The 11,844-nt window shown below is 49.4% G+C and overlaps 2 protein-coding genes across 3 annotated transcripts; one reads left to right on the top strand and one right to left on the bottom strand.

The window, feature by feature from the left end:
- Positions 1-681: 681 nt before the first annotated feature.
- Positions 682-2,169, top strand: LOC112269845 (E3 ubiquitin-protein ligase siah-1-like). Its single transcript, XM_024457191.1, has 2 exons — positions 682-1,238; positions 1,378-2,169. The coding sequence occupies exons 1-2, from the start codon at positions 702-704 to the stop codon at positions 2,119-2,121; spliced, it is 1,281 nt and encodes a 426-aa protein (XP_024312959.1). The 5' UTR covers positions 682-701; the 3' UTR covers positions 2,122-2,169.
- A 7,697-nt stretch (positions 2,170-9,866) lies between these two features.
- LOC106865776 lies at positions 9,867-11,252 on the bottom strand. 2 transcript variants are annotated; one of them, XR_002961666.1, is made up of 3 exons: positions 11,093-11,252; positions 10,852-10,993; positions 9,867-10,702 (listed from the first exon to the last, which is right to left on the bottom strand). XR_002961666.1 is itself a non-coding variant. In XM_014896573.2 (3 exons), the coding sequence occupies exons 1-3, from the start codon at positions 11,227-11,229 to the stop codon at positions 10,692-10,694; spliced, it is 333 nt and encodes a 110-aa protein (XP_014752059.1). In that variant the 5' UTR covers positions 11,230-11,252; the 3' UTR covers positions 9,867-10,691. The 2 variants fall into 2 exon arrangements, 1 of the variants encoding a protein (XP_014752059.1); XM_014896573.2 differs by having other exon boundaries at positions 10,809-10,993.
- Between the last annotated feature and the right edge of the window lie 592 nt (positions 11,253-11,844).

The following is an 11,844-nucleotide window of genomic DNA, read 5'->3' as shown; positions in this document are numbered from 1 at the left end:
TTAAGAGCAACTTATAATCTTGTGGGCAGCTCATAAGGCAAAATTTATTATTTTTTAATAGTTTATGTACACATGAAGTCTTACCACTTGCAAGGACAAATTTAGTCACAACCATTGTGAAATTTTTAGGTAGCTACAAGACTAGTACAAGAGTCACACCTTATTGCAAATGTGACCTTATTCACTGGTGTTGCTCTTATTTGTAAGGTCAAAAAAAAACCTTTTTTTCAGTTTACACCTTTTACATGGATTTTTTTTGTTTTATTGTTTAAGCTGTCTCCACTCAAATTGCCCAGACAAGCAAAAGCCTCCTCCTCTTCGCCGCACACTCGACTCGTGCCGAAGCTGAACGGCCGGGGTTGAGAAGAATGGACGCGTGTATTGAACTATTGACCGGCCTGATGCTACTTGTACCTTCTATGGACCGGGTAATAAAAGGAGTTCCTCTGTCAGATTGTCACTGTGCGGGAGCTGTGTGTTCAGTAACACCTACACACACGAGACGAACAGTAGCCTAAACTAGGAGTAGTGCTCGGTTATCACTCGACAGTCGAGGCCGCCACTGGACCATGGTCAAACCGAAGCACTCCAAAGGCACACGTGGACTTGCTCAGCTCCAAGCTTCTTGTGTCCATTTCTTCGACTACTAGGAACACGTACTTTACTTGTACTACTAGTAGTACGAGGCTGCTAGATTGTCCATGAGTTCATCCATGGCGGAGCAAAGGAAGCAGGCCGACCAGCAAAAGAAGAGGTCCCGGGAACCGGAGGGTGCCGATGCCAGCAGCCGCAAGAAGGCGAGCGCGATCATCATCGCCGCGGCTGGTCCGGGAGCCACGACACCAGTGCTTGTGGCGCCCAGCCCATTTGCCTTGACGCCACCGCCGACAGCGGCTAGTCCAATAGCCTCAAAGCCACCAGCTATGGAGGCGTCTAGCACGACGCCTAAGGGGCCGGCGTCGAGCCCAATCGCCTCCATGCCATTGGCTCTGGCGGCGGCGCCCGGTCCAGTCGCCAGTACGCCGGCGTCCCCTAGTCCACTCGCCGTCATGGCGCCGTCCGTTGCCCCACCCGCCATCGTGAAACCTGGGGTAGCGGAAAGGAGGGTGCTTGAAGGTGACAAAAAAGCAGTGACAGGGGCAATGGTGGCGGCGGAAGAGGAGGACTTCTTGCCGGTGAAGAAGAAGTGGCTTGACTGCGCCGTCTGCTCTGCCCCTCTCAAGCCTCCCATTTTCACTGTAAGTACTAATACCTTTTGTTGCCGATTCGCGATAGCCGCTTGAAAATAATCAAAGATTGATTGATTGATCGATCGACTCACACAAATGCATGCATGTATTGGTTCATGTACGAACTATTCTCGAATGTTTATTGCAGTGCGAGGATAGACATTTCGTCTGCTCTGCCTGCGCCGCCGGCGGCGGCGGATGTCCGAACGAGTACAAGTACTGCGGCGCGTGCCACCGCGCTGCCTCCTTCGTCCACAGCTCCGGCATGGATGGCCTGGTCGACGACACCAAGGTGCCATGCCCCCACGCCAAGTTCGGCTGCGGGAGGTCCATCGCCTACCACGAGACGCCGGACCACGCGGCCAGGTGCGCGCACGCGCCCTGCCGCTGTCCCGACCCAGGGTGCGCCTTCGAGGGCGATCGAGCAGGGCTCGCGCGCCACCTCACGGAGGACGACCCCGGCTGGCATCGCTGGCCCGTGGTGAAGATAAAGTACGAGACGAGCTACGCGTTCGCCTTGCTCGTGCCGTCGTCGCCATCGGAGCCGAACCGCCGCCTGCTGGTCGCGGAGGAGGACGGCCGCGTCTTCCTCCTTGCCGTGGGCACCGCTGCCGACGATTTCTGCCCCGTCACGGTTGTGTGCGTCAGGGGAAACGACGACGCCGCGAGGCCGTTGTACGTGTGCACGCTCTGGGTGAACGGCCCTCCGGCGCCCGCTGGTCGCTTCAGTGACTGCTTCCGGCTGAAAGCTGAGGTTTCGAGCTGCGCTGTCCCTGGAGAGATCGACATGAAGCGCAGCCGGCTCCTCGCGCCTGTCGTTCCGACGATGCTCCATGGGACGAACGGCAAGAAGCTTCATCTGCGCTTGAGCATCGTCAGGATGCCGTGCTGATCAGTTAGCATTAGCCCTATCCTGCCATGTCCAATAAGTACTCTATATTACTGCTGCTCACTCTATTTTGGTTGTGTATACCAGTGGCTAGTCATATATAAACGCTAGTAAGAACTTGTATGATGCACCTTCGCTAAGTAAAATTTGGATGCTTTGCTCCTTCACTAGTTAAACTGTGGATCGATGTCTGGCTCTTTCTGCAGCAGTGGAGGTCACTAGAGTGCTATTCAGAAGGTATGTTTCTTTGGCCTCTGAAATCTATTTAAGTTGGCCACCAAATTGTTGCAACATGAAATTAAATGAGTGTTTGGAAAGTTTCAAACCTCCTCACACTCTTGCTTCAAATACTCGGACAAAGATGGTGATAATTTGTGAAGAGGAACTGCTTGTATTGCATTAACCGAGTACAGTGCATGAAGTATATATAGATTACAGATGATAATTGCAGGTGTAACTGTGATCTGAAGAGAGCGTGGGGAGGTGGGCGACGGGATCAGAGCAAGTCATCTAACACACACACACACACCCCGCAGTGGCAGCGGCAGGCTCGACGACGCTGAGACTGGAGCGAAGATTGATGAAGCTGGCAGTGGAGAGCCCCTTGGTGAAGATGTCGGCAAACTGCTCACTGGTTGGAACACGAAGAACACGTAATTCATGTTGGAAATATGCCCTAAACACAATAATAAATATGTCATTATCATATTTCCTTGTTCTTGATAAATGTTTATTATCCATGCTATAATTGTATTAACAAGAAACTAAATACATGTGTGGATAAATAAACAAATACCGTGTCCCTAATACGCTTCTATTATATTAGCTCGTTGATTAAAAGATGGTTAAGGTTTCCTAATCATAGACATGTGTTGTCATTTATTAACGAGGTCATATCATTAGAAGAATGATGTGATGGACAGACCCAAACCTAAGCATAACTTTTGATCCTATCACTTAAGTTTAAATTGCTATTATTTTTATTATGTCAAGTATCATTTCCTTAGACCATGAGATCATGCCACTTCCTAATACCGGAAGCATACTTTGAGAACATCAACCGTCATCTCGTAACTGGGTGATCATAAAGGTGTTTTTCAGGTATCTCGGAAAGTGTTTGTTGGGTTGTATGGATCAAGACTGGGATTTGTCACTCCATGTGACGGAGAGATATCTCTGAGCCCTCTCAGTAATATAACATCCTAATGAGCTTGCAAGCATGTGACTAATGTGTTTAGTCACGGGGATATTATATTGTGGTACGAGTAAAGAGAACTTGCCGGTAACGAGATTGAACTAGGTATGGTGATACCGACAATCAAATCTCGGACAAGTAATATATCGCGAGACAAAGGGAATTGAATACCGGATTAATTGAATCCTCGACATCGTGGTTCAACCGATGAGATCTTCGTGGAATATGTGGGAAACATTATGGACATCCAGGTCCCGCTATTGGTTATTGATCGGAGAGGTGTCTCGGTCATGTCCACATGTTCTTGAGCCCGTAGGGTCACACACTTAACGCTTAATGTCGCTAGGGTTCGATGAGATAATAGATGGTGATATCGGATATTGATTCGGAGTCTCGGATGGGATCCAGGACATCACGAGGAGCTTCAGAATAGTCCGGAGATAAAGATTTATATATGGAAAAGCTGTTTCAGGGTTTCGGAAAAGTTCAGGATATTTTCCGGTATTGACCGAGAATATTTTAGAAGGTTCCGGAAGTTCTCGGAAGGTTCTAAAATGTTCCGCATTATTCCTGAGAATTTAATTGGGCATTTGTAGTAATTAATTAGTAATTAATTAGAGAAATCTAATTAATTGTCCCCTAATGGGCCTAAGCAGTCCCATTAGGGGGAAAGGAAGCCTTCGGTGGAGCTCTCCACCACGTGATGGAACTCCACGTACGTGGGGGGGCCGGGCAGAAGGAAAAATCCTTCCGGGACTCCCCTGGCCGGCCCTAGCCCCTTCTTGGAGGAGGGGCAAACCCTGGCCACCACCCCCTATATAAATAGAGGTGAGGGGCAGGGGGAGAGGACACACCAAGCCCTCAGCTGGATCTCTCTCCCCTGAGCCCCTCTCCTTCTCTCCCGTGCGCAGCGAAGCCCTGCCCGCGGAGCTCTCCACCATATCCTACACTACGCCGTCGTGCTGCCGGGATCTCGTCAATCTCTCCTCCACGTCTTGCTGGATCAAGAAGGAGGAGACGACATCAAGCCGTACGTGTGGATACCAAGGAGGTGCCGTACGCTCGGCATTGAGATCGATCTCATCGAAAGTACCACTACACCAACAACGATCCCGTGATCGTAACGCTTTATGGTCTACGAGGGTATGATGCTCATAATCCTCTCGTTACTTACATCTAGTAGATATTATCTTGGGTTTCTTCCTCACTTCTCGTAGGAAAATTTTTGTTTTCCATGCAACAAACCCATCACTTCACCAAAGCTACTTTCTCTCGTACGAAGTGTATGTCTATCTCTATATGCTTGGTTCTTCGGTGCTGCACTGGATTGGAGGACAAGTAAACAGCAGAGACATTGTCACAATATACAATTGTTGCTTGGGCGACAGGACGATGCAGCTCTTTAAGAAGTTGCCGCAACCAAACAGTTTCTGCTACAGCATGTGCTACAGCTCGGTACTCAGCTTCAGCAGATGAACGAGAAACAGTAACTTGCCGTTTAGAGCACCACGAAATTAGGTTGTCATCGAGGTAAACGCAATAGCCTGACGTAGATTGACGAGTGTCAGGGCAACCGGCCCAGTCTGCATCCGAGTATGCTGTCAAAGTTGTCGGGGAAGAAGTGTTGAGGTGTAGACCAAAGTCTAGAGTGCCCTTAATGTAGTGAAGGATTCGTTTGACATGGTTGAGATGAGGAAGATGAGGATCATGCATGTAAAGGCAAGCTTGTTGGACTGCGTAGGCTAGGTCAGGACGAGTGAGAGTTAGGTACTGAAGTGCGCCAGTGAGGCTTCTGTAGTGGGTAGGATCATGAATTGGTTCGCCGGCTGCAGAGAGCTTGGTGCCTAGTTCAGCTGGAGTACGACATGGGGGGCAATCTTGCATGCCGGCCTTGGAGAGAAGATCAGCAGCATACTGACGCTGAGAAAGAAAGAGGCCAGAAGAGGACCTGGTGACAGCTATGCCAAGGAAGTGATGGAGATCACCTAAATCTGTCATGGAGAATTCTGTACGGAGGGAAGAGATGATGGACTATAGAAAGAAATCAGATGAGGCAGTGAGAATAATGTCGTCGACATAGAGAAGTAGATATGCAGTGTGGGTAGAAGAGTGAAGAATAAAGAGAGAAGTGTCGGACTGTGAAGAAGTGAAACCAAGAGTTAGAAGAAAAGAAGAGAATCTAGTGAACCAAGCCCGAGAAGCTTGTTTGAGGCCATAAAGGGATTTACGTAGGAGACATACATGATGTGGTTTAGTTGGATCTTCAAAGCCCTGGGGCTGCTGGCAATGGACAGTCTCATGCAAGGAACCATGGAGGAAGGCGTTTTTGACATCTAATTGATGTATAGGCCAGGCGGAAGAGGTGGCTATGCTCAGCACAGTGCGAATGGTGCTTGGCTTAACGACGGGAGAGAAAGTTTCATCAAAGTCAATGCCGCGTTGCTGGGAAAAGCCGCGACAGACTCAGCGTGCCTTGTAGCGAGAGAGAGAACCATCAGAGTGAAATTTGTGGCGAAATACCCACTTGCCGGAAACAATGTTTGCACCAGAGGGTTTAGGCACAAGATCCCAGGTGTTATTGGCTAGAAGAGCGTCAAACTCATCACGCATGGCAAGTTTCCAGTTGGTGTCGAGGAGGGCTGACTTGTAGGAGGTGGGAAGAGGGGAAATGGTTGTGGCGTTGAGATTCCAGCGACGTTGAGGAATACTGAAACCACGTTTGGCTCTAGTTTGCATGCGATGTTCATTTTGGGGAGGAGGACCTGGGACAGCATGAGGATTAGGTGGTAGAATAGATGGAGATGTTGAGCTGGGAGTTGTAGAGGAAGCATTAGACGCTGGGGAGGTAGCTGGACTGCCGTGGGGGTTGCCGCGGCAGAGGTTGGGGCTGGCGCGGCAGAGGTCTGCACGAAGACAGGTGGATGTGGGGTTTGGGTGGGGGAAGGGCTGGTAGTGGAGCTCGATGCACGTCGTGCAAAAGGGAAGTAGGACTCGTCAAAGGTAACATGACGAGAAATGATGACGCGGCCAGAAGAGGGATCTAGGCAGCGGTATCCTTTGTGTTCATCGGAGTAACCAAGAAACACACGTGGTGTGGATCGCGGTTCTAGCTTGTTAGTTGTAGTAGCAGTGAGGTTGGGGAAGCATAAACAACCAAAGACTTTTAGTTCTGAATAGTTTGGGGATCAGAAGAAGATGGACTGGTAAGGGGTGAAAAAGGGACAAGATTTAGTAGGTCGTATGTTCAGGAGGTAGGTGGCAGTGCGAAGAGCTTCAGCCCAGTAGCACGGAGGAGGCTTGGATGAGAAGAGTACGCATAATGTCATTGATGGTTCTAAGACAGCGTTCAGCTTTGCCGTTCTGGGGAGAGGTGTAAGGACAGGAGAAACGTGGAAGAATGACGTGGGAGAGAAAGAAGGCTCGATTCTTGTTGTTGGCAAATTCACGTCCGTTGTCGCACTGAATGTATTTGATGGGGAGAGAGAAGTGTGTGTGAACGTAAGTGTTAAAGTTCAGAAAAAGTTGAGGAACATCAGCTTTGGACTGAAGAGGAAATGTCCAGACATAATGGGTAAAATCATCCAAGACAACAAGGTAAAACTTCAAGCCAGAAACACTAGGTATAGGGGACGTCCATATATCACAGTGGAGTAGTTCGAATGGATGACAAGTAGAAGTAACAGAACTAGAAACTAACATGCTTTCCTTGTTGACAAGCCTCACACAAACTAGAGTTGTGAGGAGAGGAGGTACAAGGAATTGAAAATTCACAAAGTAAACTAGATACAATGGCACTATTGGGATGTCCTAGTCGACGATGCCACAGATCAACGGAAGCGGTCATGGCGACACGGGCGGTAGGAGTTGGAGTGCCATGGAGGGAGTAGAGGTCACCCTTGCTACTGAAGCGAGCGATCTCCTCCTTGGTTTGAAGGTCCTTCACAGACAGACCAAAATGATCAAATTCCATGGAAACATGATGAAGCCGTTGGTGCTGTGGGTGCTGATGTTACCGCCTGGTTCCAGTACTGGGGCGGTGCAGATGTTGCCGTTGGTGCTGTGGGTGCTGATGAAGCCGTATGTGGTGCAGGCACGAAGACGGGCGCGACCGCAGGTGGTGGAGCAGGTCCCTGGTACATGGAGGTGAAGCTAGTGTAGGCCTGTGGAGGAGGCCACGGCCCGAGCAGTCCTGGGGCGCCATGAGCGGGGCGCATGCTTGGCATCCAGGGAGCAACGGGGGTCGTCCATGGGAACGGCCAGGCCGGGACAACTCCAGTCCAGGGATCTTGCTGCAGAGTTGGGCGCCATGCCGAGGGCGTTGGAGGCGCTGCAGCTGGTGCAGTGGGCGCCGCTTGAGTTGGTGCAGGAGCGCGCGGTGCCGTGGAGCGGCTCGTCGACGGTTGGTAGCCGGGAATGGGGTTCTTGCCCTTGTAGTTGGGGCTGACACCCGGCGGCCAAGTTGATGATGAAGCCGGAGGAGCAGGAGGCGGTTGGTTGGTGGAGCCATGCCCAGACGAGGAACCGCTGCCGTGTGCGCCAGAGGAGTTGGAGTAGAACGCCTGCGGGTGCTTGGCCTTGCGCGCCTGGTTCAGATCTTCGAGCTGCAGCATGGATCGCACCTCGGCGAAGGTCGGGAACGGCCGGAGCAGAGGAATCAGCGTGGAGATGCGTTCGTAGCGCTCGCTCAGCCCGTTCATGAGAGCGTGGACGAGGCCGCGGTCATCGACGCGGCTGTCGAGTTCCTGCAGTTCGTCGCGAATTGCCTTCACGCGCTGGCAGTAGCCACTTGCCGTCGCGTCGCCCTGAGTCAAAGTCCGAAGCTCCGTGTGCAGCTGCGTGATGTGCGCGTCCCTGTTATCCTGAAACAAGAGACGAAGAGCAGTCCAGACGTCGCGTGCCGTCGCGCCGTCGCGAACCACCAAGTGGAACAGCTCGGTGGAGATGTGCTGGTATATCCACTGAAGAATGGCGTGGTCGTTCTTGACCCAGGTCGGGTCGTCGAGGCGGGGCGGAGCGTCGTCCTCGACATGGTGCCGGAGAGTGCAGCGCCCGAGATGAACAACGAAGAGGTGGCGGCCAGTGGTAGAAGTTGTGCGCCGGCAGATCAAGCACGATGGGGACAAATGGGGTGACATCGGCTACGGTGTCTACGATGGAGGCAAGGGAGAGGAGGGTAGGTGATGGGTTTGTGGTGGTGGAGGAGGTGGTGGTTCCGGCGGCAGTAGCAGCAGCGCCGGTGGCAGGAGGAGCGGCCGGGCGGGCCGGCGGAGCTCCGGTCATAGTTGCGGAAGCGGAAAAATGTAGCTTATCGCTCTGATACCATGATAATTTGTGAAGAGGAACTGCTTGTATTGCATTAACCGAGTACAATGCATGAAGTATATATAGATTACAGATGATAACTGCAGGTGTAACACACGGTCTGTAGAGAGCGTGGGGAGGTGGGTGACGGGATCACAGCAAGTCATCTAACAGATGGCAATCTCCAACGACAGTAAGTCATCAGGCGAAAATTCATAATGGCTCTCGAGACTCAGGGCTCTTGATATCTTGTCCATCTATTTTCCCATCCCATGGCTATCCTGGGCCGGTCCATATTAATACAATACCACATCTGTACCGTACAGCCCGGTATTTCCGCGAGCCCATTGACATTGCTTCCTCCTTTTTGGTCCTTGTCAGCTCAGGTTCCACCAGTGGACTTTAGTTTTTGTCTTTTCTTTTTTCTGTTTATGGTGTAGCCCGGTCCTATTTTCAAATTGATACAGGACATGGATCTGTTCTGGCCCAGGTTGATTGGAAAGTCTACTGTTCGTGCTAGACCAAGTTGTCTGCACTGAAATTCAATCCGGTACATGAGATACGTGGGCTTGAGTCGTAGAAATTTTCTCTACCGAAATTCATTTTATTTTTCAACCCAGGAACATGAGATACATGGGCCATACCCATGCGACAAAAGTTTTTATTTTTAATACCTTTACAATACAGCTAGTCGATGTCCTTTTTCAGAATACTAATGGATTTTATTTTCTTCTTCTAGAAAACAGTAACGTATTTTTCGCAACTGCTACCAGAGAAAGTGTTGTATGATTTTGCACGATAAGGAAAAACATTTTATTTTCTGCATTGTCCTGGCCGACGTGGCCGTTATTATTTACCACTGTTTTAGAAATAAAAAACGTCCCTTTGACTCATGGCGCCGCCAGCAACACACGTGCCCCCCAGGTGTCGATGTTTGGGAGATTTCATGGTTTGGTTTTCCCGTACCGCCGAAGCTGCACCGCTGATTTTACTAGTCCACTTCTTTATTTATACTTCTACCCTATCCCATTTGGCCATTCACCCACACACTCAATCTCGCAGCTAGCAGCATCAACCATGTCACGCCCACATGTCTGCCCCCAAGCACTCTTTGTTTTGGTGGCTCGGCGGAGAAGGATCGCCTGCGTCACCAAGGCGGAAACATTACATTATTTTCATATGTCATTGCCGCGACGCATGTCAATTAACATTCGTATTGGTTAATCAATAAAAACAAGATTGGATTGCCAAGTAAAAGATAGATACACCATCAAATTATGACAAAATATCACGATACACTTGACGATTTTTCACCATAAGCAAAAATAGTTTTAGCTCTCAAGTTGCTGCAAACAAAACATTCTTCAATCAACAGATAAACTGAAATCTCCATCTAACATAGCCCACAATAAAGGTTTCACGATAAAATTCCGTCACAAAAAAATATTATGATCCATTGTCTTTCACCTATCCGCTCAATGATCCTCTCAGATGAAACGAGGCCTGACTCCCAGCATCATATTTTGTCTTCAGATCACCTAACAACTTCGAACGTCTCGTCTCTCGTCTCATGACCGAATCTTAGATTTCTTAAAATTTCTTCCTTCAAAAGATCCAATTTCTGCAGTTCCTCTGCCTCTAATTGGGCTTCCTCACTGTCCAGCTTTGCATTCACTCTTATGATCCCACTGGTGTACTCATCATCAAGCTCCTTTCTCCGTTTTACAAACATTATTATTTTTAATTGTCATTAGCGTGATCATTCTGATTAGGAAAACATGCAAACAAAAAAACAAAACACACATGGCCAACCTTTCCACAAACACCTTCCCTGCTCTCTGCTGGTGCATTCTGCCAGGATCCATCACCTATCCGGATCCCTCCTACTCTCGTGGAAACTGTACGCCTCGTCCAGAGAATCGAACGAGGTACCAGTTGCAGGATCCACAACCATTGGACGCCTATTCAGCTATTCTCTACATAGCTGCGAATTGTGCTCTCCAAGGCAGACCGTTTCTTTTGAGAAACTAGGCAGACGGTTTCTCAGGATTTGTTTTTCTTTCTTCCGTGGAATCAGTCACGCGCACTCTGACGATTGAAAATAGTAGTCAGGAAACTGGCAAGACGAAGTGCCAGCAAACTTCAAACTGTAATGTAAAACGGCCGAAAAGCAACAGATTTTAAACGGCAGTACTTTTTAATCCAACCATCAGACATAGCTGCTGGAGTATCAGAACCTTCAGGCGTGTATCTGCGCTTTTTCCCCCTTCGCCGCAAAGGCCCGAACCTCCGTCCGGCTCCTTGGATAGTTCATCAACTGGATCATCAACAACGCCTTCCACGAAATTCCGCTGAGAATCACCGTTGCATACACTTGATCTAAGGAAACGGAACGATCTCTTCAGCAAATAAATCCCGCTCAAGAACTCGCCGAACATCGCCCCTCAGAAAAAACAGATCGGTGAAAGAAGAACTCACCCAAAAATGTCGAAATCCTCCGGGTTCGCCATCGGGAACCACGAATCAGCTTCTCCACTGGCCATATGAGTCTCCCCGTTCCTCCAGCCGCCGCTAGACTCATCGCCATTGGGAAACGATTCGTCGGCACCAGCCATTTGTTTTTTCTTTTTTTTGCGAATGGCCTAGATACCTCTCCTGACGAAATGTGAGCAGCCTAAGAAGAGATGGACCAGGCTTGGAAAATTTGGAATGGAACAGGACTTTCGAACTAGCCCATGAATGACGTCATCTCTTGTGCCGGCCCACTAACCCTAGCCTTCCTTCCTGTGGTCCAGGTAGGAAATTCAAACTTTCCCATAACCGAAAACCTGGACGGCCTAGTATTCGGCACTGTTTCATACCGAATACTGGGCCAAAAAGCTCCGGGCTTCCAGGGAAATCTCACACGGATCGAAGTGATTGAACGGGGAGAGATACCGTGAGTCCTGAGTCTCGAGAGCCATAAATCCACGTCCGTCATCAGGCATTGTAAGTCAGGGAAGTGCCTTCTTGCACTGGGTAATTGTGCCTTCTTGCAGAAAATCACAACTTTACGTGTCTGGATTATGTTTTATGTTAGTAAAGTCAACATCGGTATCAGAGCCTTTTAGCCTACTTTAGGACCCTAATTGCTTTTGTTGGGATAACTACTTTACAGTTCATGTTGTTTTGTTCATGAGTTAGCCTAACTAATAACCTACTGTTAATAAAGATTCTTGCTTAATCCTTTT

This window comes from Brachypodium distachyon, chromosome 1 (genome assembly GCF_000005505.3).
Source record: "Brachypodium distachyon strain Bd21 chromosome 1, Brachypodium_distachyon_v3.0, whole genome shotgun sequence".
In the NCBI taxonomy this organism is placed as follows: domain Eukaryota; kingdom Viridiplantae; phylum Streptophyta; class Magnoliopsida; order Poales; family Poaceae; genus Brachypodium; species Brachypodium distachyon.
This window is presented reverse-complemented; position numbering and strand designations above follow the sequence as displayed.

Bases quoted from the DNA above. Each gene is read 5' to 3' on its own strand.
- LOC112269845 (XM_024457191.1), top strand. From the start codon at position 702: ATGAGTTCATCCATGGCGGAGCAAAGGAAGCAGGCCGACCAGCAAAAG. The intron at 1,239-1,377 runs GTAAGTACTAAT...TGTTTATTGCAG, and splicing joins TCAAGCCTCCCATTTTCACT to TGCGAGGATAGACATTTCGT.
- LOC106865776 (XM_014896573.2), bottom strand. From the start codon at position 11,229: ATGGCTGGTGCCGACGAATCGTTTCCCAATGGCGATGAGTCTAGCGGC. The intron at 10,994-11,092 runs GTGAGTTCTTCT...CCGTTTCCTTAG, and splicing joins GAGGATTTCGACATTTTTGG to ATCAAGTGTATGCAACGGTG.